This window comes from Perca fluviatilis, chromosome 8, assembly GCF_010015445.1.
Source record: "Perca fluviatilis chromosome 8, GENO_Pfluv_1.0, whole genome shotgun sequence".
In the NCBI taxonomy this organism is placed as follows: Eukaryota; Metazoa; Chordata; class Actinopteri; order Perciformes; family Percidae; genus Perca; species Perca fluviatilis.
This window is the reverse complement of record NC_053119.1, coordinates 14,090,789-14,116,345: the sequence shown is the minus strand read 5'-3', so window position 1 is coordinate 14,116,345 and position 25,557 is coordinate 14,090,789. Positions and strand designations below refer to the sequence as shown.

At 41.3% G+C, this 25,557-nt stretch overlaps 4 protein-coding genes and 2 non-coding genes across 21 annotated transcripts in view; 1 reads left to right on the top strand and 5 right to left on the bottom strand.

Moving 5' to 3' along the window:
• frmd4a (FERM domain containing 4A) overlaps nucleotides 1-5,880 on the top strand; it is an 87,658-nt gene extending 81,778 nt beyond the window's left edge. For 13 of the 15 annotated variants that reach the window (XM_039809479.1, XM_039809470.1, XM_039809471.1 and 10 more), the window contains 2 exons: nucleotides 2,069-2,177; nucleotides 3,326-5,880. In XM_039809479.1, the coding sequence (XP_039665413.1) occupies nucleotides 2,069-2,177; nucleotides 3,326-3,428 (212 nt within the window). In that variant the 3' untranslated portion in view covers nucleotides 3,429-5,880. Of the gene's footprint in view, nucleotides 1-2,068; nucleotides 2,178-2,668; nucleotides 2,741-3,325 lie in introns of all 15 variants that reach the window. The other 2 variants (XM_039809484.1, XM_039809472.1) reach the window with 1 other exon arrangement.
• On the bottom strand, nucleotides 46-118 carry trnam-cau. The gene has a single exon. It is a non-coding gene; the product is annotated as a tRNA-Met (tRNA).
• On the bottom strand, nucleotides 1,691-1,763 carry trnam-cau. The gene has a single exon. It is a non-coding gene; the product is annotated as a tRNA-Met (tRNA).
• Nucleotides 5,881-7,883: 2,003 nt separating the features above from the next.
• si:dkey-30c15.13 (uncharacterized protein LOC558731 homolog) lies at nucleotides 7,884-10,418 on the bottom strand. The gene is made up of 7 exons (XM_039807657.1): nucleotides 10,205-10,418; nucleotides 9,922-10,083; nucleotides 9,703-9,813; nucleotides 9,538-9,594; nucleotides 9,339-9,449; nucleotides 8,925-9,071; nucleotides 7,884-8,643 (listed from the first exon to the last, which is right to left on the bottom strand). Exons 2-7 carry the CDS (start codon nucleotides 10,081-10,083, stop codon nucleotides 8,590-8,592), a joined length of 642 nt encoding a protein of 213 aa, XP_039663591.1. The 5' UTR covers nucleotides 10,205-10,418; the 3' UTR covers nucleotides 7,884-8,589.
• Nucleotides 10,419-12,448: 2,030 nt separating this feature from the next.
• LOC120563470 (B-cadherin-like) lies at nucleotides 12,449-18,166 on the bottom strand. 2 transcript variants are annotated; one of them, XM_039807637.1, is made up of 15 exons: nucleotides 17,946-18,166; nucleotides 17,395-17,493; nucleotides 17,162-17,311; nucleotides 16,895-17,050; nucleotides 16,563-16,704; nucleotides 16,310-16,473; nucleotides 16,111-16,239; nucleotides 15,835-16,020; nucleotides 15,496-15,740; nucleotides 15,241-15,383; nucleotides 14,933-15,157; nucleotides 14,442-14,666; nucleotides 14,231-14,358; nucleotides 13,557-13,700; nucleotides 12,449-13,423 (listed from the first exon to the last, which is right to left on the bottom strand). In XM_039807637.1, exons 1-15 carry the CDS (start codon nucleotides 17,997-17,999, stop codon nucleotides 13,169-13,171), a joined length of 2,445 nt encoding a protein of 814 aa, XP_039663571.1. In that variant the 5' UTR covers nucleotides 18,000-18,166; the 3' UTR covers nucleotides 12,449-13,168. The 2 variants fall into 2 exon arrangements, with proteins under 2 accessions (XP_039663571.1, XP_039663572.1); XM_039807638.1 differs by lacking the exon at nucleotides 17,395-17,493.
• A 322-nt stretch (nucleotides 18,167-18,488) lies between these two features.
• pdp2 (putative pyruvate dehydrogenase phosphatase isoenzyme 2) lies at nucleotides 18,489-25,001 on the bottom strand. Its single transcript, XM_039809876.1, has 9 exons — nucleotides 24,911-25,001; nucleotides 24,208-24,343; nucleotides 23,885-24,103; nucleotides 23,605-23,724; nucleotides 23,244-23,530; nucleotides 22,566-22,671; nucleotides 22,245-22,481; nucleotides 20,000-20,299; nucleotides 18,489-19,871 (listed from the first exon to the last, which is right to left on the bottom strand). The coding sequence occupies exons 2-9, from the start codon at nucleotides 24,286-24,288 to the stop codon at nucleotides 19,602-19,604; spliced, it is 1,620 nt and encodes a 539-aa protein (XP_039665810.1). The 5' UTR covers nucleotides 24,289-24,343; nucleotides 24,911-25,001; the 3' UTR covers nucleotides 18,489-19,601.
• Between the last annotated feature and the right edge of the window lie 556 nt (nucleotides 25,002-25,557).

The following is a 25,557-nucleotide window of genomic DNA, read 5'->3' as shown; positions in this document are numbered from 1 at the left end:
AGTTGAGAGTAGATAAAAGTTAATTGTCAAGTTGAGAAAACACAATGCCCCGTGTGAGGCTCGAACTCACGACCTTCAGATTATGAGACTGACGCGCTGCCTACTGCGCCAACGAGGCTCTGACAGTGCCAATCCATTTGTCCGTGTGACGCCTCTGTCGCGTCGCGCTCCACTTTATTCCTATGGGTGACGTCAAGCGACTTTAACGCGCCCGCAAAGTATCCCGGGAAGGGATCTTTCCGTTCGCGACGCGACTATCCAGTAGATGTAGACGAAAATCTTTCAAACTGACCTTTGTCGATCTGAAATGAAGACAGATTCAGCAACTGCATGGCCTATTTCTCGCTCAAAATGTTTTCAGAAACACGTTTCGGTGAACTATTTTCGTAAAATATGAGATCGCATTCCGTCCGAGCCGCCATGACAGTGGCTAGAAATTCTCGAGCAGCCAGACCCACGTGACACGTTGGTCCAATCAGCTGCCGGTCAGGGGCGTGGAGCATCAACCATGGATGTATGACGTCGCGACACCACGCTTCGGCCGTGTCGCAAAAATGGATCTGTACCGCGACAGCTGCCGTGGGCACTAAAACTTAATTGAGACAGAAGCACCAATGGGGTTTAACTCAACGATTTAACATTTATTTTTTAACTCTAAATCAATACAAGGTATATTTAAAAGAGACACATTCTGGACTTGTGGAATGAACCCTCGCAGCATTGGTCACCTAACAGTCACATCAAAGCCTCTCATCTCAAACTAAGGATTCTCATACTGTATTGTAGATGGCCCCATTTGTTTCTTACTTGGATGAAAATCAATCAATGCATAATCGGTGTGGAGGGAATTTCTTCACATTGGGCACAGACATCCACTTGGACTCAAGGATGAACTGATTAGATTTTGGAGGTCCAAGTTTAAAGGTCAAGGTCACTGTAGTCTCGCATTGCCAGACTTTCCTCCACAGCGGAGGAGCTCTGGTTTATTGGCATTTCTTTAATCACGATCCCAGTCATCTTGGGCGGCGCTAAGCCCCGGACGCAATGGCGGTGCCGCTGCAAAACAGCCTCGGGAAGGAACTTCATGTGTACGTTCAAAAGCATTCCTACGCTAATCATGACAACATGTCACACAAATGTCTTGATAGGACAAAAGGATGAAGTGATGACATTTTGTGTCTAAAAGGTCAAACGTCAACATTACTGTGACATGATAATGTTATGCAAAAATGCTTTTCTGGCCATTATTCCACGCCATAACTCAGGAACAGAAGGGGAGAGTGTGACCATGGTCAGTGGTCGGACACTGAATTGCTGACACTAATCTTGAAACCGTGGTGACATAGATCTTCTATGCTGCCGGTTTGAAGATTTGTGTGAAGCATCCACGTTTCGCCAAAAACCTTTAATAAATTTCTCTAAAGCCTTCACTGCATATATATTATGAGTCTGGACAAACGGATGTGAATTGCAACCGGACTGGTTGATACATACAACCGCAAGGCGGTAATTCTGATTATTCTTGATGTCAGTTTCAGAAATTAGAAATGGCACGGGTGATTGATGTATATGTCATATGCTGCAAGTGAAATTGGATTCATCCTAAGTCTGTGTTGAACAAGTCCAGTAATACAGGGCTTCTTCACTGACAAACTTTGTTTTGACAAATAACGGAGATAGGAAAACACAATGCCCCGTGTGAGGCTCGAACTCACGACCTTCAGATTATGAGACTGACGCGCTGCCTACTGCGCCAACGAGGCTTGTGTCGCTAATGTCATGTGACCTTAGTCAAACATGACCTCTGGGCCAAATGCGCTTAGTGGCTCTGAGGCCACATTCCCCTGAACTCCCCATATGGGAAGCATAGTTGAAATTCCTTTGCCACTCACCTCACTGTAGCCTCTGTTGTGTGTGTGTGTGTGTGTGTGTGTGTGTGTGTGTGTGTGTGTGTGTGTGTGTGTGTGTGGCCACGTGTCTCTGTATATGTGTATTTGTGTCTTGTGTTCCTCTGTCTCATGCTGCATGTGTTGTATCCCATTTGACTAACTGTCAGTTTCCCCCATAGCTGCATCCCCTCACAGCCAGAGGAGTATGACGCCCTCCAGCGAACACGCAGCCACACCCACACCCACACCCCCCTGTAGCCCACAGCACATCCTCAACTGGCAGAGCGGGTAAGAGACACACACACACACACACACACACACACACACAGCAGCAGCAGCAGACCCGGGGTGACAAGATGTTTGAAGCCGGATATGAATTTATTTAAGACAAACTGCATCTTGGCTGCTTAGCTTCTTTCTCTCCATCTTTATCCAAACCTCACTCTAACCTCCTCACACCCTTTGACTGTCAGCTGATAATGTTTTACACTGTGGAACTAATCCTTAAGAATGATTTTATGTGATTTGGGGTTTAACATCTATTTTTTTCTCATACTCAAATGATGTCACTCACTCTTGACTTTTCACTCTATTCTGATGTTTGTGTTATTGATTCACTCACTGCATCATCGCTCCTTGTTTCGTCACTCTTTTTTTCCTTTCATCTTTTTCGTCCTGGAGATTTCTCTTATAACCTAATATTTGTCATTTCTTCCTCGTCTCCCTCTGTCTGCACTAACCCTCCTTTCCTTGTGTGTGTGTCCTCTCTCCTGGTTTAGAGGCACAGCAGACAGCTCTCCTACTGAGGACGTCTGTCAGTCTCCCCCTCAGCCCAGCTCTGATGCATAGAGGTACTGTCTGTGGTCTCGGCCTCTCAGTGGTCTAAACCTACAGTGTACTGTTCGGAAAACACAGCAGCAGCCTAACAGAGCGAAAATAACCTTGAAGCCAAAAAATATATGTAATATGACAGCAGTGCCGAATATACTCACAATCAGACTTTTATTTATAGAAATCTACTCCGTGCAAAGTATGAGGCACTCATGCCACATTACTAGTAACTTTAATCATCAACTGTGGGGGGCTGGCAATGGGGAATTTGGACAATTTCATGCTCTTTGACGGTGGTGGTATCTGTGTCATGTACTCCTTCTTTGGCTGTATCTGTATCTCATCTCTGCATGTGCTCTGCTCTGTGATCTGACACCAACACTGTGGCTAATTCCTTACAGGATTTACTAATAGAAATACATAACCATGTGCTGTATGTGTTGTAACAGAGAATATTCTTTAACAAACAAACATTCTCAAGAACAGGTAAACACTTGAAACCACGTAGATGACAGTATTTATTACATGTTTGATAAATGTACCTTTTGAGATAAAACGCTTCTCTCTGAAGTCACTCTCATCGTGGTCTGTGCCTTCCTCTGCAGGTCTTTCAGTGACAGCTGTTTTCTCAGCAGCCCCCTGTGTTCAGAGCTGGCAGATGTGCAGTGGTACGGACACGATAAGGCCAAACCTGGAACCCTGGTCTGAGACCTTCTTATAGGGCCCAGAAAAGTCCCATTGCCCTCTCCTACTGCCTCTGCCCTGCCCTGACCGGACTGGCGGACTGGACATGAGCCTCTATCCTCCCTAAATCCTGCCCTCCATCCATCCCACCACCTCTTTATTATGCCCCTCTATCACAGCTCAGCTGGACAGGGACACACTTGCTGCGCTCTGATAAGGGCCGATTTCACAGGACAGACTGAGAAAGTGCCACCTCAGCTGTTGAACTGTTGCCATACAGCCAGCACCACAGAGCCAGTTCTTTACTCACACCTCAGCACACAAGCAAAGGGGGAAAGGAGCGATGGGAAGACAGAGCACAGAAAAATATCAAACATACAACTCGAACTCAACAGAACCAACATCGGCCATTCCAGGATGTGTTTCATATCTTATCTTTGGTCCCCCGAGCTAAACTAACTCCAGTGCACTGCCACCCAATCAGAGGATACCTGCTGGATTTGAGCCACCAGTTTAAAACCCATCCCCAGGCCTAAATGAACTGTGTTGGATTTCATTATTGCTATTAATGGTGTTTGTCTTTTTTTGTTTATTTGTCCCAGCATATTTATAAGAAGAGAAGACTACACAGACTTTTCAAAAAAAATCTGGATTAACAAACATTTAGATGACAAATTCAACTCCTCTCAGTTTAACCCACAACCAAAGACAATTTACTGGATTACCTGGTCACACTGGGCTGGGGTCCCTGCAGAAAAGTGACTGTCAGCCAACTGTATGTGAGTGCATTCACAGTGACAATATCAGGATGGTTTATGGGACTCTATCTGGGATATCGATGAGGACTATAGCAATAACAAACATTGTTCAAGTATATGAACTGGTTTAAATCAACGGAGTGAATTGAAGCAGGCATTTTGCTGTGTTCTCTGCCTTGTGATGCTTGGAGTAAAAGATCATAAGTGCATCATGGGGAGAATTTGCAGTTGCGGTTATTGGGTTTGGCATTAATCTATGCTTATTTTAAGTGACTTCATCAATCATGATAATTTAATGTCTTTGGTCTTTTCAAGATTTCTACGTCCACATGTTTAGTCCACAATTACTGCAACATTTGATCCTGATTCTGCCTTTTCACATTTTTCATTTTCACCCCTGAAAGTAAAAGATTTCTAGCTGTTGACATCTGTTATTTGTGTTTGATATTGAGTTGTTTTTTTTCAGTGATACATCTCTGTAGTGAATCATCTTTTCTATCACAAGTGTCTCTTCTTCTCCGCTGGTCTTGGCTCTATACCGGATCTCACCACACTGAGTATCTGTCGGTCCCGTTTTAGTGGCATTGTGCTTTCTCATCTTTCTGACCATCTCTTCAGCGTGACAGGAGCATCCTGACGGTGCACAGACAGTCTGAACTCAACGTCGGCTAGAGCGCACACACTGACAGTCACAACACCTCATATTATAGGCATGCAAGGTTATAGTTTATCAGTGCCAAACATGTTGGTGCTTTACATTTGTACTGTAATTCAGCACTGGAACAGACACTCATTCAGGCTACAAACTGTTAATCCCCACAGTCTATAACAGACTTCTCAAAGATTTGGCACCAAGTATACAGTAGTAGGAATTCTTCAAATGTACTTTGAAAAGCACAACATTAACAGTGTCTATGAGGGCTGGACCTACAATAAGTGTGTTCTCATTTTCCACTCTCAATATTTTAACAATGAGTTATATATCAAAGTGCATAAGAGGAAACTAGAAAATCCAGAACCACGGACAAGGTGTCACATGATAGTACTCTTTGAAGCCATAGCCACAACTAAAACAAACAATTCTTTAACCCTCTCAAATTGGTGAGAATTATTATCTTACACATCCCAATCAATAATCAGATATTCAGAATAGGGTTAGAAAAGCACACCTGGTTTTGTAAGGAAGTCGAACTCTGCACGTTTTAGCTGTATTTCGATCAATTTCCCTCATCTTCTCCGAACCAGAGTTTATGTTAAGAATCATTTTTTTCATTGTTGCACAAAATCTGAATTAATCAGATGTTCATTTTACTAAGATTATGACAGATTCTAGATCTTAGTGATAGAGAAGTGGATGTGTTTTTGTTGTTGTTCTTATAGCACCATTATGTCTGGATAAATGGTGTATCATGTTGTATGGCATGGGAGGAATGGTACGCATCTCACCCTGTCCCTCATAGTGTTGTGTTTCCTTTATGCACTGACACAAGTTGTTGTAATCTGCCACTTTCTAGACTATTGAAATAAGAAGGTTCAACCCACTCCCTGCATGGTTGGTTCTCCAAGAGTTATCCACCCATGCCTGGTCACATTTGATCGGTCTTTCCCCAGGATTGGAACCAGCACTACCCGGTTACCATCATAGGAATGAATGACTCTAGCGTGCTAAAGACACGATCCCATGCATGCCCTGCAGATCCGCTGAAAAAAAAAAAAAACAACCCAAAGACATTCAGCGTTCGACTTCTGTTTGCTAACATTAGCACGTGTTGCTCCATAGTGTTTCCTCGACCCCAGAAAGTTGTGGTGATCTCTGACCTCTGAGCCCGATGTGAAAAAGTGTGACGTCCCTTCCCTCTGTAGCTCCAAACACACCATATTTGCTGTGCTCCATAGAAATGTATAAGGTTTTTGTAATACTCCAAGAAAAATGAACTAACTCTTTTATCAGTCTTTTCCTGTATGTACGGAGGGGCACTGTAAGGTTGTGTGGGGTTTTTAACATTCACGTCATTGTTCTAACAATGTTCCATTTTATACGAACCAGTATTGTTTTGTTTTTTTCTTCTTTTTGTTCTGACATTGTAACAACCCTTTCAGGTGCTACAAAATGACCAGTTACTGCTTTGTCACGTAGGATCTAGACATCTTCATCGTTATCAATAGATTCAATTACCAGATGTGCAAAATGAAGCTTATTTTAACACAGTTTAATAGTAGAACACTTCCCCTACCAGACAATAGAGCATGTAACTTGATTTTATCAGTTATGTTCAACTGTAACAATACATTAAAGGTGTTGTAGAACAAAATGTGGAATTGATTAAAACATATGTAATTCCACAGTTAATTTATTCTTTTTTCTATTAAAAATTTGTATAGTAACTTTACATTTTTCAAAACTGTGTTGTTGGAAATTGATGATGAATTTTCAAGAGGAGAAGCAGTGGGGGTTCTTGAGAGTAAGAAAAATAAATTATTGATGAATGTTCTCAAGATCATGCCTTTGTCTGTTTTGTTTGTTCTCTTTTCCATTTTTAAAAATTAAAAACGTCCCGTTATTTAGTCACTCACTCCCGAGGTGGCTCAGATCAAATCCTCCCGGGCCATTCTGCTGAAAGGTCAGGGTATCAGTCAGACTTATCAAAGGGAATCCCCTCATGTAGTCGCCACTTCCTCTCCTCCGGACACACTCACTCTCTTGTCATCACATCCAGGCCTCAGCCACTTCCCTCCTACACTTTGGCCTCCCAAGAGAAGGAGAGGAAGGATTTCCTGTGGAGTCAAAGGGAAGATACGCTCCACGATATTACTCATCCCCCAACCGCAGCCCACGAGATTAAACAGCTGCACAAATGGCAGGCTTTATTTTACACATTTTGTTGCTTTTGATTTGCAGGCCACTATGTCACGTGGTTGGCTGCTACCTCTGATCACAGTGAACCATCTCTCTCCCTCTCTCTCTTTGTGTACTTGGTAAATGCAACGTGGACCCATTCAAGTGTACTCGTAGGAGATTCAGACATCTGAACAAGTGGATTGTTTGTACAACTGAACATGTACTCTCATATCATGAAACACCAGCTACACAGACTACAAACACGCGCAAACAGTAGTTTTGATACCTCACCACATAGAAAAGTGGTTTCTATCAGAGGAATCAGTTGTCAGGGTCTGTGAGGACATCCAAACTCGTCATCCTGCTTTCTTTTCTCCTTCTGTGTCCATTTACTAATGAATCCCATGTTTCTCTTTGTACTCGGTGTGTTCCCATAGCAGCTCTCCCAACCAGGCAACAGCTGGAAGCTGTTAGCCAGACATGCCGTGAGAAACTAGCTCCTCTGTGATTTTTTTTTCACTCTCACACTACAAGTCTGCTTGTGTGTGTGTGTGTGTGTGTGTGTGTGTGTGTGTGTGTGTGTGTGTGTGTGTGTGTGTGCTATAGGAGTGTTGTATGACCTTGCTCTATACCCTTAATGAAATCCTCCATCCTTTAAACACACCCTTTACTACTCTGTACTCTATGTACTTTTGGACATCTTTGTGAGGACCAGTGTGAGTTTTAAACCATAAATGTGAGGACATTTTTGCAACATTATTATTGTCCTTTAAGATGAAGTTTTAGGGCTTAGACTTGGTTTTAGGGTTAAAATTAGTTTTTGGGTGAGGTTAGGGTAAAGGTAAAGGTGAATGTGCAAATTAAGAATTGAAGAGATCAATGCAAGCTTATCAAAACAGAACATTTATTTATACTCAATGCTCATTAGATTAAAACAGTGAATTCCTTTGACACCAAGTGTGGTCCAAACATGTGTAGTTAAATCAATGCAGCTTAGTGTGCGGCCATCTTCTTTCCAATATATGTCATTGCCCTGTCCAGCACCTATATGCTTTGGTGTGCAGTCAGCAGACAACTCTTGCTGATTTTTATATTTTGCAACTGATGTGATACAATTTCATCAACTAGTCTTACACTAAACAGGGAGTCGATTTGTGGATGGGGCTGTACAACACGACAGAACACTGGCAATGCTGCCCTCTAGTGCTGACCACAGAGCAGCATCTATGAAAATGGGGAAAATTGGAAAACCGTAATGCATTTTAACAATGTAAGATAATGAGATTGCTCAGCTGTTAAAAACATGCATTTATTTGTTTGATTGCATAAGTCATTGTTGTGTGTGATATACACAATTACTTTAAAATGCTAACTTTGCTGTTGCACTTTGTTTATGGTGAATTTTAGGTTTTTGGGAATCTCAAAGGAGAAGTGATACTGTGATACATCGTGGCATGATATGATTTCACAATATCTAAAACAATTTCCTCAATCAGGATTGCACAAACTGTTTATACAAACCATACAGACCCTGATCAACAACAGTAACTGAGTTTACGCTGTGCAAGCTGGAGTGGGTCTTTGAGTTTCACAGACTGAATTCCACCTGTTCCAGTAGAGGCCCATTGGTTTCATCAGGATCCTGAAGAGCAAAAAAACATTCAGACCTCATTAAATCTCTGACAATCTAGACTGGAATATTGTGCTTTTGAAATTTGATACTCTGATTTATTTCACTGGAAATGTACTAAGAGAACAATTTCCCACAAAACATTTTAACATTTGGCATCATCACAGCAAATCAGCTGACAGAGTTAAACTGTATTCCTGAAGGAAAAAGCATTTTATTGAACTGGAAATGACCAAAGCACCTAAGTTAATGGTAAACCAATCTCTCCATACATCCTACCCTACTATATTTACCTGTGCGAGGCGGCTGTAGGTCTGAATCTGTGGAGGACTGTAGCGACGCAGTCCTCTCAGCGACAGGAAAAGTATGTAGACTGATGCCAGAAAACACTGTACAGTAAACGCTATGGAGCTCCCCTTTGCAACATATGAACCAACATGCTAGTGGGAAGAATGGAGAGAGAGAGAGAGAGAGAGAGAGATAGAGAGAGAGAGAGAGAGAGCAAGGGAGAGAGAGTGAGTAAGGAGGACAGTTCACTCACAGCTCAGAAATAATTTATTTCTTCATATTCAGTAAGTAAGTTGAAACACACTTTATAATGGTTAGAATAGAAATGTGTTGTCCAGGCTTATTGGTGGATGTCTTGAGAAAAACACACAGAATGATCTTCACACAGTCTCCGTGTTATAAATGAATTACAGAATCACCTGTTGGTGTGTGTTGAGTGCGACAGGCAGCGTAGACCTGAGGCTGTCGGCCAGGAGAGCAGAGAAGCCAAACAGTAGACTAAAGAGGTTCAGACCCATCAGAGTGATGATCTGTTCATGATTAATGCAAAATTAAGCGAGGCAGCTGATGACATACGCAAAAAAAGTCACATTTGAAATGATCACATTAAGTATTTACCTTTAATTTATTAGCTTTCCTCTGAACCTCCATTGCCAGACACCCAGCAGCCACATACTGTAACAACACAAACAGTTATGACCCAATATTTCTCTCTTTCTCTGTCTGTCTCTCTCTCTCTCTCTCTCTCTCTCTCTCTCTCAATGGCAGCAGATGTGAACTTACAAATAGGCCTGACCACACGGGTGTTGTCATGGAGACAGAGCAGTTGTAGCTCACACATGAATGGGTGACTGTGGCTAGTATGCAAGCTAAGGCACTGAAGATCTGCACCACCTGAGGGGAAACACATGGTATGAAGCAGGCAGACAGTTTAATAGCTCAAAAAGCTTAAAAGCTATGTTAACCAATGGTTTGGACGAGCACAAGAAAGTAGCATCTCACCCCAGTGACTAAAAGTCTGGTATTAACCACAGTCCCAAACCAACGATGAATCCTGCCATTGATTAGCTCACTATGATTGGTAACCTGGCTCAGTGGGCGAGTTGAGGGTGTCTCCTTAAAAAATACCTGGTGCAACCCCTCCTGGAACATGTTCTGCGTCATCTGTTGTAGAAGAAAAAAGTAAACTTGTAGGAGTCAGCGGGGAATGAATGCTGGAAAAAAATCCGTCAAACACACACACACCTTTGATTCAGTTTTCACACTTGATTTAGTGCCAACTTACCTTCCACCAAATGTTGTAAAGCTTTCCCTCATTTATCCACAGGACCTCATATCAACAGAAAATGTCATCTAGCTGAAACATGAAACATTTAAACAGATCGTTTTCTCACTGGAGCTATTATTCCTCAGTGTAGCAGCAGATCCAGGGGGTCAAAGTTCACTTGAGTTGGATGATAATGAATGGTTGAAGTCCACTCTTGAGGAAGTGATACAGGGAGATCATTGGCCGTGACTAAAGGAGCTTATCAGCTTGTAGGCAAAGGTTACAGTGAGGAGGACTGGTTTCGTTTTAGAGACAGGCCGAGATTATACTTTGTGTCCTAACTCCATGATCCACTCTCATAGATAAACATAACACTCATTACATCCTGCGCCCTTACCCTCAGGTTCATATAGTACATCAATCAAAATACATACTAGTTTATAAAATACATACACTTCCCCAAGTTTACAAATAAATGTAAAATTATAATCAGACCACAGACACACAAATAGATGTATATTAATAGTTATGAGGGTAAGCATAATATGGTTAAGATATCATGGAAAAGCATGTAAAAACAAAACAGTATTAGAATTATAATACAAAAAACTGAAAGGTCTTATTTTTATGTGATTAAGAAATTCCTCCAGATGTCCTCCATAATGTTTTAATTGAGAGATATGAGTCAAATCAGTCGGCCAGCAGCATACACACCAATCCATGATTTTTACAAAAATGCACCATTCTTGGTTTTAATTTCTTTACACACGCTGACATGGTCTGATGTAAGTGCCCTGTAACTATGAGCTCCACCACAGGCCTGCCAGTGCAGTAAGCTGCCTGCGATACACACAGTACCCAACTCCATCACTTCAAATATTGTCCACTTTTACATTAATGTAAATCAACTTTGAATAAGCCATGACTTAGAATTCCAGTACCATTAGTGACTGATGCTGTTGTTCATAATCATCAGAGTAAACAATGTTTACTTTTGTTTGTGCAATCAGATTCATTCTGGCATAAAAGAAGTTTAACAATAATATGACATCATGGAGACAATCACGTGTGGAGCATGTGATGTTCAGTAAGTTTGGGATATGCATATTATTAAATATCATTTAGTTTATGAATGTCATTGTTTACCTGAAGAGTCAAGTAAACAAGCTAGTGCAATAAACAAGCCAAGAAAGCACTTCATACCACAACCAAGGTTGGGAAAAGCCACAGAATGCAAAAAGAGGTCACACAGCACGCTCAGGACTTTAGCACCAGTGGTTTAGGCTCCGAAAGTCCTGGTCCTCATCTTTGTATGAGGAGTTGATAGAACTGAGCGAACCCGCCTGAGCCAAGAAAACAGGTTTTATTGTTAAGTCCAAGTACAACAAAATTGAAAACAGGAAAAAGAAGGTTGTGAAATGTGATGTTGACAGATAAGCCCAAAACAATAACTTTACCATTGTCTTAAGCCAGAACTGGGATTGTTTATTTGCTGTCTTTGACATGGTGTGATTCTCTGTCAATGCTGTTTTTAACTTTGACTGATCCTGTCTTTATCAATACTCAGCCACATGGCAGAATAATGCAAGTTCAAGGCTAGATACTGTATGCAGTAACAGTGTCTCATCCACATAGCAATAGGAGATAATGAGCCTAAAGTTGTTTATGACCTATAAAGAGCAAATTGAAAATAGGATGGGACCTATGATTGAGCCTTGAGGAACTCCACAGGTAATGTGTTGATCAAGAAAAAAGTTTCCACTACTGACTGTGAATGTTTTGTCTGAGAGATATTATTCAAATAGTTTAAGTGCAGCAGTTTTTTAATACCCCAGGAGTATGACAACAGTGCTAGTTTCACTTTTAAATTTAAAGTGCTCATATTATGCTCATTTTCAGTTTCATAATTGTATTTAGAGGTTGTACCTGAATAGGTTTATGTGGTTTAGTTTTCAGAAAACACCATATATTTTTTGTACTGCACATTGTTGCAGCTCCTCCTCTCCTCTTGTTGAGCTCTCTGTTTTAGCTACAGAGTGAGGCATCTCACTTCTGTTCCATCTTTGTTGGGAGTCGCACATGCGCAGTAGCTAGGTCAGCACAGCTAGCTAGTCAGTTTCAGAGTATGAGGGCGTGCCACTCTAGCAGCTAGGCAAGCATTTGTCAAGTAAGTAAAGGCTGGACTACAATAGAGCTGTTTGGAGCAGTTGGTGAACAGTGTTTTCTCTGGAAGATGGTAAGTCCCTTTGGGGTGGACTTTGGGCTTTTTCATTTTGTAAACCTATAATGTGAACAAAAATATATATAACATAATAAGGGAAAGGGAAACAGCCTATAAGCATAATATGAGCAGTTTGAAAATTTAAAAATCTCTTAACAGATGCTAAGATAAGATAAACCTTTATTGATCCTCAGAGGGGAAATTCAATTGTTGCACCACCACAAGGACAGCAGTACAGATAAATAGAGAAAGTAAAATAAAAAATAAAATGTGTAGAGGTTAATGTTAGCCCCCTGTAACTACGAGCTCCACCACAGGCCTGCTAAATGCTTTGAACTTCCAACCACAAATGCTGTTCACACTCACTTCTTCAATTATTGCCCACATTTACTTGAATGAGATGAAAATAAATAAATTAAAATTAGAATTCCAATAGCACTTGTGATTGAAGTTGTGGACATTACAGAAAAAATACTTTTATTTGTGCAATGAAGTTTTGGCATGAAACAAGTGAAACCATATACCTGAATAACATGACCTCATCACCATAATCTCAGGACACATATTAAATATTATTTGGTTTGTAAATGTCATTGTTTACCTGCACATTCCAACACGTCAGTGCAATGAACAAGCCAGGAGAAGTGCTATGGAATCTCAGCTAAAAAGCCATAGAGGGCAGCAGAAAGAGGTCAGCACTCTGTGGACCTTGGACAGATGGACACAAATTTAGCAGATCTATAAATACATATGGGGACATGTCAGACCCATTCTGTTTTTCCTGGCAGTGTTTCTGTGTCGTCCTCGTCCTTGTCTACCCAGCCAGTGTACAGGTCAGCCAACCTGCTGAAACGTGGTCCCCAGAGGGCCAGGCTCAGGAAGTCCTGCTCCTCATCCGAGTCTGAGAAGTTCATTGAACTGAATGAACCCACCTCTGAGCCAACACCCTCATAGTCAAACACTAAAAGAGAGTCATAAGGTGGAGCTTCGGGGTCACTGTCGGCAGCATACAGGTTCTATAGGGGAAACATATTACATACTGAGTTATAGCACTCACAAACATACAATGAATATTGTACTGATACATTTTGTAGATCTTTACACTCTTATATTCCAAAGATATTTTTGTATCAAATCAACATCACTCACATCCTCAATGAATTTGACAGTCTCGTAATTGGCTTGGAGTTGTAGGCGGTAGCATGGGCGGCTATGGACAGTAGGAAACACATCAGTGCAGGAGACTTCAGGGCGTTTATCAAGCCGTCTGTGAAGCAGGCTCAGGTCATACTCCTAAAGAAAAAAAAAAAAGAGGAAATGGACAATCATTTGCAAATATCCCACTGAACAACTCTGACATAAACAGATGGAGCAACCTCAAGAACATTTGTTTTTCACTTTAGCGTGACTCAGGGTTTAAGTTTCACAGGAGGGGGTAGTGTGATGTAATGTACACCACAGCATGTCTGCCGTTTGTGTCATGATTTCACCTGATTTACCCTCTCCTTCCTCTGTTTTATCTTTCTCATGTTGCATCACTTATATGGTATCTCCTAATATGGTTACTCCACACCTGGTTGTTGCTCTTCCACCTACCTGTTGCCCTCATTGAGCTTTCCATACTCTGCTAATCATTGGATCACTCAACACCTTCAGCCAATATTCATTCCTTTATTAGATTGTCTGTGTTGCTTATTTGATGTAGATGTTCAGCCATTCTTCTGTCTAGTCTGCCTGCCTTAGTTTCCATGACTATTGGAAAAACTAACAAGACACCTGATAGCACAGATTGCAACAGCTGCATTAAAAACTCCTGCTCATACCCGGTCCTCTTCACCTCCTCCCTCCTCATTGTAGCAGAAGATGTGGTTGCTGGGTACGTCTACGAAAAGAGGGACATCCTTCTTCGATTTCCTGCTCCTTCGCAGCAGCAGCAGCAGCAAGAGCAGTACTGTGGTCAACAGAAATAACTGAGCAACTAAAGACAGAACAAATGTCGGGTGTCGGGTGAATAAAAAAAGACCTGCTACATACGCAGAAGACCAAAAATTGCTCCAAGAACTGAGGTTGCGAGAGAAGAAATGTGCAGACGTGGGGCAGAACGTGGGATGAAGCAGGTTGAGACAGCCCCTTGACATTGGCACACTTCTACGTCCAGTGTACTGTCTAGGTAGATCATCCCAACATCATAGATACGCAACAGCACATAATAGTCCCCAGGTGACAACTCGCGTTTGGGGGCCAGAGCTGCAACATTGCCTGCAATGGGGGAAAAGATGCAGAATTAACATAGCATTGAGAAGACATTGAGGAGAGCTCGGTTTGAGTTTGAAGTAAATATTTGTTTATGTACGTGTGTTGTGGAGAGTTGGACTTCCTCTAGCATATCACTGTTATACTTTCAAATGATACAGCATGTGATTAAAATGTTGCAACTTTGCAAGAATAGATTAGTAGTTTACATTTAAATGACAACTTCTACATTTTATTCACTGTGTATTTATACTTTTAATGAGCTCTCTTACTTGTGGAATTGGTACTAATAATCCAGTTGAGCTTGTGCTCTCCTTGAAGCTCCACAATAAACGGTCCAGCATGACCAGGTCCGTCTAGGTCCACTATATCCAGTAGGGCAGGAAAAGGGTCACTATTGCACAGGCTGGCTTTCTTCTGCTTGATCACAGGAGGATGGTCATTCACATCTAATAAACTCACAACCAGAGTGCCTGTCCCTGTAGCTGGGACGGTATCTAGAAGAATAAAAAGAAAAAGCTTATTGTTTGGCAAATGGGAAAGATAGTGTTGTCAGGTAAGACCAAAAGTATAAATGTACCATTGTCATAAGCCAACACTAGAACTGTGTATTTGCTGTCTTTGACATAGTGTGATTCTCTGTCCATGTTGCTTTTAACTTTGACTGATCCCGAGTCTTTATCAATACTCAGCCACCTGGCAGTGTCATTATGTAGTTTATATCTGAAAAAATCAAGAGACACAACCTGTTTAGAATTAAAACAGAATAGTTCACATGAACATAAACACATTACATACATACTGTGGCCACGTGTTAACAGTGTGTTATTATTACCGAACGCTCTGTTTCCTGGCTGTGTCTGGGTCCTTCGCCCTGAGGTCGTCCACAGAACTCTCTGTTTCCGCATCTTCTGAGATGCTTACATGGATCTCGGCTGGACTGAAAACAGGAGGTTCGTTCTTGTCCACAACTGTTACATTGATGGTGGCTGTCGAGGTTGACACCCATCCAGAAAACGGCACCTCATTCGTCACCACCACCAGCAGAGTGAAGACAGGATTGCTCTCAAAATCCAGCTCCTGCGAAGTGATGGAGAGCAAGAAGGGAAGGATGAAGTACTCTGCATGTTGAGTAAAACAACAAGACTTATTAACAGCCTGAGTGTTTACCAACCTTGGCTGATTTGAGGATTCCCTCCATTTTACTGGAGCCTGTGGTGATGTTGAAGTCTCCCCTCTCGTTGCCTTTGATTATTGAGTATTTGGTGTTGGCGTTTGGAGATCCTAACTCATCCTTGTCAGTGACCTTTAGTCGTATTACTTCCACCCCAACCTCATTCTCAGGGACCGATGTAGATATCTGGGGAAAAGCATTAAACTGTACTAAACGCAGTTACAGATTAAACTTGTTTCAACATTACTATGAAAGGTTTAGGCATTTTTAACTCACAGATGTGACAGTGAATTGTGGAGCATTATCGTTGCTGTCAGTGACACTAATGATAACAGTGCAGGTGGTTGTTAGCCCCTCTCCATCCATGTCAGCAGCTTCGACGATCAACATGTACTCTGAGTGAGTCTGACACAGGAAAGTGAGTTACAATGGAAATGAGAAAGTTTTGGAAAGAGGAGTATAGTGATTATATTACCTCTCTGTCAAGTCCGCCTGCCATTACACTGATCCTTCCACTCACTGGGTTTATGGCAAACGTGTCCTCTTTGGGCTTCTGAGACTTTATCCTATACCTTATCATAGCATTGCTTGTCTGTGGGTCATCTTTATCCACTGCTGTTATCTTTAAAACGGAGTCACCTGTTGAAGACATCAATACAATACTATTAGGACTTGAAATTCACATTTTAGTAAGTAAGTAAGTCAAGTTTTCTGAATCTTTCTCTCACCACTGTCAGCGCTTTCGCTCACTCTGCCATAGAAAGGGTTCTGAGTGAATTTTGGAGCGTTGTCATTCTGGTCAATGACATTGATAATGAGCTCCATGGTCTCCTCAGCCCTAATGGCCTCATTCAGTGCATGGGCCCACAGCTGTAACACACACACACACACACACACACACACACACACACACACACACACACACACACACACACACACACACACACACACACACACACACACACAATGTATATTATAATAGCAGTTATTGCATAAGGATAAAGACATAAATTATGGAATTAACTGTAAAGGTAAGATTTTTTTGTTTGTTTTTGCTTACACTGTATTTGGCTGTATTCTCCCTGTCCAGTGGCTGGGTCACATACAGCACCCCAGATCGCCGATCAACAGTAAAAACCCCCTCAGGGGGCTGATCAGCCCCTGGTCCAGTGATTCTGTAGGTTATCACCACCTTTTCCTCATTGTTGGACTTTATCTAAAGCACAATAATTCAGATATTTTAGTCAAGGCAGCTTCAGTCACAGCAAATACATTTAGTGAATATGCATTCAAAACAATTACATTAGCTTAAAACTACTTCAGTTACCTTCACAATGAATTTGGGATATGGACCCCTGTCATTTTCTGGAAAGTTAATTGCTGGAATAACCCACTCCCTCTTCATCCGTTTCAAACTGCCAGAAACGTGTGCAAACTCAACGGTGGGGAGCTGCCCGAGGCCCACGCCAGAGTTTATCTATTTGAATCAGAACTCAAAATGTCAAGTCACATATTGCAATCTAATCAATGAGCAACGTTTAAGATTACCTCTAAATGTACCTCTAGATTTTTTCTTCTTGGTATTTCATTGTTTGAGCAGTTGATTCTGTTATTCAAGCAGCAGGGCTGAGATCCTGCTGCAGCCATAAAGGCCAAACACTGAAAAACAGATCACCACATATTATAACATGTTTTTTTTAAATACCTAAAGCCTACTATGGTATGATAATATAGTACCTTTTGGGTGTAGGAAGCTGAAATGTTTCATATTTCATTATTAAATAATCATGATAATAATAATAATCATATTTTTACTTTGTTTATACTGCTCAAAAACAGAATTTATCAATACACTAAGAGCTGTTCAGTCAGAGTAAAGATTGTAAACAATAAATTAAGACAAAAAAATGAAATATATATATATATATATATATATATATATATATATATACACACTTTATATCTAGTGACAAATAATAAACATTAAAAAAATTATATAAAGGTGGGCTATGCAATAGACTGCACTGACTGCACGAATGGTGCACAAGTTGTAGTAAGCCAAAAAATCTGGTGACTGAAGAAAGAGAATTACTTTAAATTTGAACACTCACCTGCAACTGGCACAGCAAAAAGAGCACCCTCCAAATCCTTCTCTTTCCCGTCATGTCTTTCAGTGTAGAAACGACGCTCTTTTTGCTGCTTTGTTCCAATGGCAGCCTGCCAAGTCTGTGGCATTTACTTCAGCGTTCCTCAGTCAGTATGATTAATGGATCATCTTGTTCTATAAGCTGCCTGCGGCTACAGTAATCATGCTGCGCTGTGCTCCTACTGATGCTGAGTAGTTTGATTTTATCAGTGAATGGTTGGTGAAAAAACAAAGAAGTTAGAGGTGACCTCAGGCCTTGTCAAACATGCAGGTGTGTGTTTATGCAGGCCAGCATAGTGATGCACCTCCGACAGTAGCAGCGTTTACATAACACTTGAGGATCAGATTGGCTATTGTGACACTCATCACTGCATTTTGAAAACGGTTTCCCACACAGGTTTGGATATCAAAACCCTCTACATTTTGCAAAATGTAAGTTGTCCTCTGTTTTTAATATCACTTTTTAATCCACATCTCTTTGATTTAAAACACAAGCAACACAACAAAATAATTTAACAATTGTTTAATATGAAGCCTCTGCACCTTTGAGTGGAGTGTCAACTTATATACTTCTAACAACCACACTGAAGACAGTACATTTACACATTAAAACTATACTTCACAGCTTACACGTAGGTAAACAGCCAAGTAATCAGAAAAATAACTTCACAGATGGATGGTCTAGAGCAGTGCCTGAATTGGTCAAAAAAAAAGTGCCAGTACCCTAATTCAGCAGTTCCATGACATTCGTATATATCTTGAATATATTTATATTTTCTGCATATATCTTGTAGGGGTGGCCCCGTATAAGTTGACTATTCAACAATTCGATCTAAGGAGCCCGATTCGACTGCCAATCTTACACTCGAATTGACGCAGTGTCTGAAAATGTGGTTATGAAAAAGGGATCATTCCATTCAGCCTATATGGGGTTGCTGAATGTCTTATTTTACATAGAATTGCTTGGTTTCTCCCAATATATCATGACGTATAGCCTATTATGGTACAAATATCAGCCATAGGCCGTATATATGTGATATTAATGACATCAGCCTATTAATAACAATTAAAGGTAAGGGTACATGTGGACAAAAAATCAGAATTGCCGGGACGCAGTACTGGCCCATTGCACGCACTGGTCTAGAGCAAACTGTGCAAGAGAAATAGAAACAAACATTTACACAGCGAACAAAAGGAGTGTCTGCATTATTCTGTAGCGTTGTGATTACTGCCATCATTCATTCATTCATTCATTCATTCATTCATTCATTCATTCATTCATTCATTCATGTATGTATGTATGTATGTATGTATGTATGTATGTATGTATGTATGTATGTATGTATGTATGTATGTATGTATGTATGTATGTATGTATGTATGTATGTATATATATTCTCCACAAAGTCTGTGGGACAGTGGTTCTTTACTTGTACCTGCACTGCATAATACAACACTGAAAACTGCCCGTTCATTCAAAAATATTTTTAAACCCATGTATGCAACAGGTTGTAATGATCATCCTTTGTGTCCCAAAATATCCAGAAAATGACAGCCTGGAACATACACACACACACACACACATATATATATATATAAACAAAACAAAAAAAAACTTCTGTTAGCTGTGTCTGGCCAGGTCAGAGTTCAGATACACCACAGTTACTGTGATATCGTCCCTGTACATCCTAGCTAGGTCCTCTGGCAAAGTGAGCAAAGAGGCCAGCCTCTCCTGGCACAGTTCTCCATACTCCCCAGTGCCCAGAGCATGTCTGATGAGGTGTGTAGCAGCGTTGGTGTCTAAAGCAGGGGAGGCACGGGCCTGGCGTTTCAGCAAGAGTTCATGCATCTGACCCAATTTCATCTGCCTCTCAGATGGAGAAACGGGAGCCTAGGAAAAAGAAAGAACAGTTAGAAAACACTTGTACAGGATAAGTTTACGATACAATAAATGAAAGAAAGAAAATTGCGAGGTTTAAGGTGAACGTTGTGTGCTGTGAATCAGCTCCTCACACAAACCTGTAGGTGAATCCCACTCAGGTGCTCTCCGACGAGTTGTACAGCCTCCTCGTTCCCTAGTTCATCCCACAGCCCGTCAGTGCCGAGGATCAGGAAGCGGTCCTGAGGTCTCAGCTTGTGACAGGTTATGTCGGGTGCCACATCCAGATAGGGTGGAGTTAGGTAGTTAGGTGGAGTGTACTGGTACAGGTTGAGAGAGTCCAGGTCGACTCCAGGTTCCAGGCTGGCTAAAATGCTCTGCTGCAACTCATGGCTCCATTTGAATCTTACGTCACCAAACGCACGGAGGGGCATCAGAACCTTGATAGCACGATAAAATCTTAGGATCAGGGACTTCTAAATCCAGCAATCAACTCATTGAACAGTGCCTGTTAAGCGTAGGGTTGGGTAAGGTTGCCAATATGGCAAAACGACGGTCCGGTAGATGCAAATTTCGGTGCCAGTGAAATGCCTGCGCTTCTCTCTGATGCGCCGAAACAGACGTTACAGGCAACAGATGCATCGCTGCACGTGACGCTAGTTAACACTACACTTGACAGCCGGTAACGTTAGCCTACCGTTAGCTAGCAGCTGGATTAAACACGGTTAAAATGCTGACAGCTAAAGTAAAATGTGACTGTATTTCACTGTAGAGGATTCCAACACCAGGACGTTAACAGTCTGCAGCTGCCGTTGTTGGAAAAACAACACAGATGGTATGTTTACTTGAAACTGGTAGCCTAAGCCTTGTGGTGCATTCAAAGTTATTGTAAAATACCCTTTTCCCATGTGGTGTTTGTTTTTGTCATTTAACAGCAATTTACTGGTGAAATAAGTTATTGTTATAAGTTATTATCATTTAATTTTGACCATATGGCCTTAGCAATAAACAAGCCGTTCTTTAATGTTGCCGACTGTCGTTTTGTGCTTCTCTTTTTTGAAAACTTTTTTAGTAGTATCGGTAGGCCTGTCACGATAACAAATTTTGCTGGACGATAAATTGTCCCAGAAATTATTGCGATAAACGATAATATTGTCATCGAGAGACCATTTGCATCTAATATAATGATAATGTCCAAATAATAGGCCTAATACTAATAATACTACTACTACTACTACTACTACTACTACTACTACTACTACTACTACTACTACTACTACTACAGGTACACCTTTTCAAAGATCAATACACTTTTATTTCTAAAGAATATTTAACACTGGAACTGGAAGACATTTTAAATATCCACAATATGTCTTTGATCTCCTTTGGTATGTCGTCTTTCACGCTATGTAGGCTGCTACAGTTGTGGAATTGCCGTTTGTGACACGTAAGTTCTCAGACTAGAGACTCTGTACTACATTTTACAATTATTTAACACTAAATATTACATTTAACTAATATATAATAAAAAATAAAATCTAAATGTATGGCTAGCTGCCACGCGTGCGAGTAAATGTACCAAAATAGTTCTGTTTTTCAGTCTTCATTTTCGCGCGAGGTGCGGCTTCTACTCCTCTGCAGGTCGGAGCTTCGTAAGGCCGGCGACGACACACAGACACACACACACACACACACACACACACAGACACACACACACACACTTTCCACACCTCGCGTCCGGCGACAGCTGTAGGCTTGTACCGTTAATGTTCTGTGCATTGTCGGACACATGGAGCCACTTTCCTGAAAACCGCTTGCGAGACTGAAGAGTCCACAGCGGCGTGTATGTCCGAGTCTCGCCTCCACAGTCTCCACCTGCAGGTTGTCAGCTGTGTGGTTTGGAATGAAAGGGAGAAAACGGGACGCCGAAGTAACACGGGTGATATCGCTCATATACTTTCTTTTTGACGGCGCCTTAACTGCAAAGTGCTGCAGGAAACCCTGCTCCAACTCTCTCGCTCTCTCCGCCTGGAGTAGCCTACCGCCCACACAAAAGACCCATGCGCTGACAAGAGGGTTCACTCCTCGTTACGCTAAGGAACCGAGAGTGGTCCTCCAGTCTCTTTGGTAGAGAGAGAGAGGGAGAAACGAGGAAAATAAACAAGCATGCAAACGGAAATTATCGCGGCCGGAAAAATTATCGAGCTCATTTTTTCTTATCATGCGATAACTCGATTTATTGACTATCGCGACAGGCCTAAGTATCGGTTCAGGCACCGTTTAGGCACTGGCACCGTTTTAAAAGTATCGCTTTAGCACCGGTATCGGGAAAAACCCAAACGATACCCAACCCTAGTTAAGTGATATGCAACGAAGAACTCTCACCCCGAGCAGTCTGTCATCTGTGACCACTGTGTCACTCTCTGAGGGCGGGTGCTGGGCCTTGATCCGCTCCATCTCAGCCTGGTTCTGTGAGTTGTGGTCTTGGGAAAGGGGCAAAGCGCTCCATGAACCGTCCTCCTCCAGCACCCCCAATACTGCTCGGCAGTCACCGGAATTCGCCACGTGGATCCTGTCTGTGCCAACATGAGCGACGCAGGCAGTGGAACCAGCAAACGCAACCTGGAGGGATGATGGTGCATGTGTATCAACACTTTGTGTGACACTGAATTCACAGAAGCAGCAGAGAAAGGTCTGTGTTGGTACCTGGATGGCTGTGCTTTTCATCAGATCATTGGAAAAGGGGACTTGAGCCTCCAAGGAGATGTCAGCGTCGAGCCGTTTAAAAGAACAGTCCAGAGCATCCAGAGGACTAGAAAAGGAGGGGGAGGAAATCATAGAGAGATACAGGAAAAAGAAGTGCTGATCAAATATTATGTCTAGACACATACATCTACAGATAAAATGTGGACATATGTGTTAGAATCATTCAAATATCAAGAGACCACAAGCTACGTTAACTGTTCATATTTACTAACATGGTGTATCAAATGGACAAACAACTTTTGGCACTAACAGACAGCAACACACACACACTTTACTTTCTCAACAAAAATCCTGATAGTAAAAATATATAGACTATATAAAAGAATATACATGACAGGTATGCATATCTTACGCGTTTAACCCTAAAGAAAAACAGGAAAAATCCCAAAACGCCAGTTGAAGTTAAAATGCACATTTATGTAATTATGATTACATAAAACAGCAAGTGTTTCTTGTTATTGTTATATTAGCTAATGCACAACAATAGTAAGATGGCAAATGAAGGGAAATAAAAACAGGCAAAGGGGTTAATTTCTTAGAAACAACAGGATTTGACACACACAACCCAAAGAATTACCCCCATTTAAGTTTGCCAGAAATACACGTCTTTGTATTTACCTCATGCCTTCACCATGTTCCTCACTGTCCAGTAATTCTTGCCAGAAGACTCTCAGGTGGTCAATGTAGAGGGAAGCAGATTCACGATAGTTAAAGTCTGTATGGTGTTTGTACCACTGCAAGATGGGAGGAACAGCTCTGCCATGCTCAATGCATTTCTCAAGCTCCTCCAGGATCTGCTTTGACATCATTGCAACTGCAGTGTAGTACAGCAGACGCTCACTGACAGCCTGGGCACATGCCCAGCCCCCATGGCCATCAAATACTCCAAAGAGCATGCCCTTTGACTGAAACAAAAAATCCTTTAATTTTACAAGAAGGGATATGGACTGAATTACAGACAGAGGGAGAAAATGCATACCTGTAAGCAGGAGGCTGCACTACGACGATCCTCATTAGGTGTGTTAGCAGCCAACTGGTTGCTCTCAAACTTTTTCACAGCACTGAGTCCCCTGCCATCAAACTCTGGCACACTCACCGTCTGAGACACAGATGCACATACACACCAATGGACAGGGTTACTCATAACTGCAAATGTACTATATTGAATACTTAAATCTTACTTGAATAAAAAACAACCCTTGTAATCCTACTCAGCGTTTTTTTTTGCCAGTTTCCCAAACACCTATGGCATTCATTACCTGCTCATTAGATCGCAGAATACTGTTGATTTGGACCCGGCTGAGCTGGAAGGCAAGGTCCTGATGAGTTGAGAGGTTCCGCCCACTTTGAGACCAACTTCCGGACTCCTCACCAGTAAAGTACAACCCTGATCTGGAGGTAACGTTACCCCAGGATGAGAAGTGACATTGGTATGCTGCTCGAGGCTGAGATGAGGGAAATCCTACGAAGTGGGTGTACTGAATGAAAAAAAAAAAAAAGTGAGGACAACATATGATATACTTTAAATAAAACTGAATATAAAAATCTGATAATAAAGTAAGGAGTCAATCAGTGTACAAACCTGTAATGGGGCAGTACAGGAAAGCGTCGAAGTGTAGCTTGAAGCTCTTTGAAGGATGCTGGCGCACACACGTCCAGACATCTCTAATAATGCAACGCTGTTGGTAGGGTGTAGTGCAACGTATTCACCCCGATGTCTAGAGGGTAAAGGGAAATAAACTAGGTTATGTTGATGCCGTTTCCCTCCTGTTAAAAAGCGTAATCCCACCTCCGTAGTTAGGGTTTGGTTCAGGTTTAGGTAGGGTGTGGAACAGATCTCAACAGGGAAACAGAGTTCGATACAACACCGGCACGACACTTTACAATCAAGGAGCTAACGTTAACGCAAGCTAATGTTAGATGTCATGTGGCATAACATGTACATCATACTCAAGGTGCTAACGTTATAACTTTAACGTTAAGCCAATACCGAGCAGCATGACGTTAACGTTACCTCTTGTTATGTCATTTCTGTGGCGTTAATATGTACAAGCTAGCTAGGTAACATTACGTTAAGTCAACATATATTTTGTACAGTCTATAGCTAGCTAGCTAGTTAACATAAAACATAAAGTTAGCTAGCTAGCTGGCTTGGCTCACGTCTAACATATTAGCGACAAGCGTTATACCAAAACCGTTACATCAACTAAACGGACACAGATTGATTTGGTACATATGTTAAGTACGCAGAATAAATAACGTTACTTGATTGATTAAATACGTACAAACTTGGAAAAATTACGAAAGAATCGATGTCATCTTCTGCTGCTATTTGGCAGTCAGCTACATGCAAGCAAGTTGCGGCACATTGCTGCCTCTCGCAGTTTTTTTTTTTTTTTTTTAACTTTATTTCAAAGGATAGTTTACAGATATTCAGTCATCGTCATACGTAAACAAGTAAGATACAAAAATATATACAAATAATATAAAGTGAAAGTAAAAAAGAAAGTAATAGACTAAACAGAGGGAAGTAAAAGATACAAAAGAGACAGACTTTCATAAATCATTAATAATATAGATAGCAGGAGTACTTAAACAAAGAAATTTGAGTAGACATCAGATATTAAAATAGCTTTCTTATTGGATACCAACTTAAGAGACTCAAAGTACATGTCAAATTCAACCTGGAATAGTTTGAAGCATGGTGTTGATCTGGAAAATTTTGCCTATGGATATGGAACTTACCAAATAAAATAAAGAGATTTACAATAGGTAATACTATGTCTCACTTCAAGTGTGATTGTATGTTTTGTTTTAGATACCATATTATCTTCAACGCAAGGTAGATGCTAAATCGCACCCATACATAGACTAATAATATACAGTCTATGATCGCAAGATCGCACCTCGAAACCATAGACAGTATGCTCAA

What these genes read in the sequence shown, in the direction of transcription:
- pdp2 (XM_039809876.1), bottom strand. Translation starts at nt 24,288, where the DNA reads ATGTCTGGACGTGTGTGCGCCAGCATCCTTCAAAGAGCTTCAAGCTAC. An exon ending in CCTGTACTGCCCCATTACAG is followed by an intron (nt 24,104 to 24,207) that starts GTTTGTACACTG and finishes TTTTTCATTCAG; the next exon opens with TACACCCACTTCGTAGGATT. An exon ending in TTCTGCGATCTAATGAGCAG is followed by an intron (nt 23,725 to 23,884) that starts GTAATGAATGCC and finishes TCTGTGTCTCAG; the next exon opens with ACGGTGAGTGTGCCAGAGTT.
- LOC120563470 (XM_039807637.1), bottom strand. Translation starts at nt 17,999, where the DNA reads ATGACGGGAAAGAGAAGGATTTGGAGGGTGCTCTTTTTGCTGTGCCAG. An exon ending in TATTAGTACCAATTCCACAA is followed by an intron (nt 14,667 to 14,932) that starts GTAAGAGAGCTC and finishes CCCCCATTGCAG; the next exon opens with GCAATGTTGCAGCTCTGGCC. An exon ending in GAGGAGGTGAAGAGGACCGG is followed by an intron (nt 13,701 to 14,230) that starts GTATGAGCAGGA and finishes TTTTTTCTTTAG; the next exon opens with GAGTATGACCTGAGCCTGCT.
- si:dkey-30c15.13 (XM_039807657.1), bottom strand. Translation starts at nt 10,083, where the DNA reads ATGACGCAGAACATGTTCCAGGAGGGGTTGCACCAGGTATTTTTTAAG. An exon ending in CCGTGTGGTCAGGCCTATTT is followed by an intron (nt 9,595 to 9,702) that starts GTAAGTTCACAT and finishes GTGTTGTTACAG; the next exon opens with TATGTGGCTGCTGGGTGTCT. An exon ending in GGAAAGCTAATAAATTAAAG is followed by an intron (nt 9,450 to 9,537) that starts GTAAATACTTAA and finishes AATCATGAACAG; the next exon opens with ATCATCACTCTGATGGGTCT.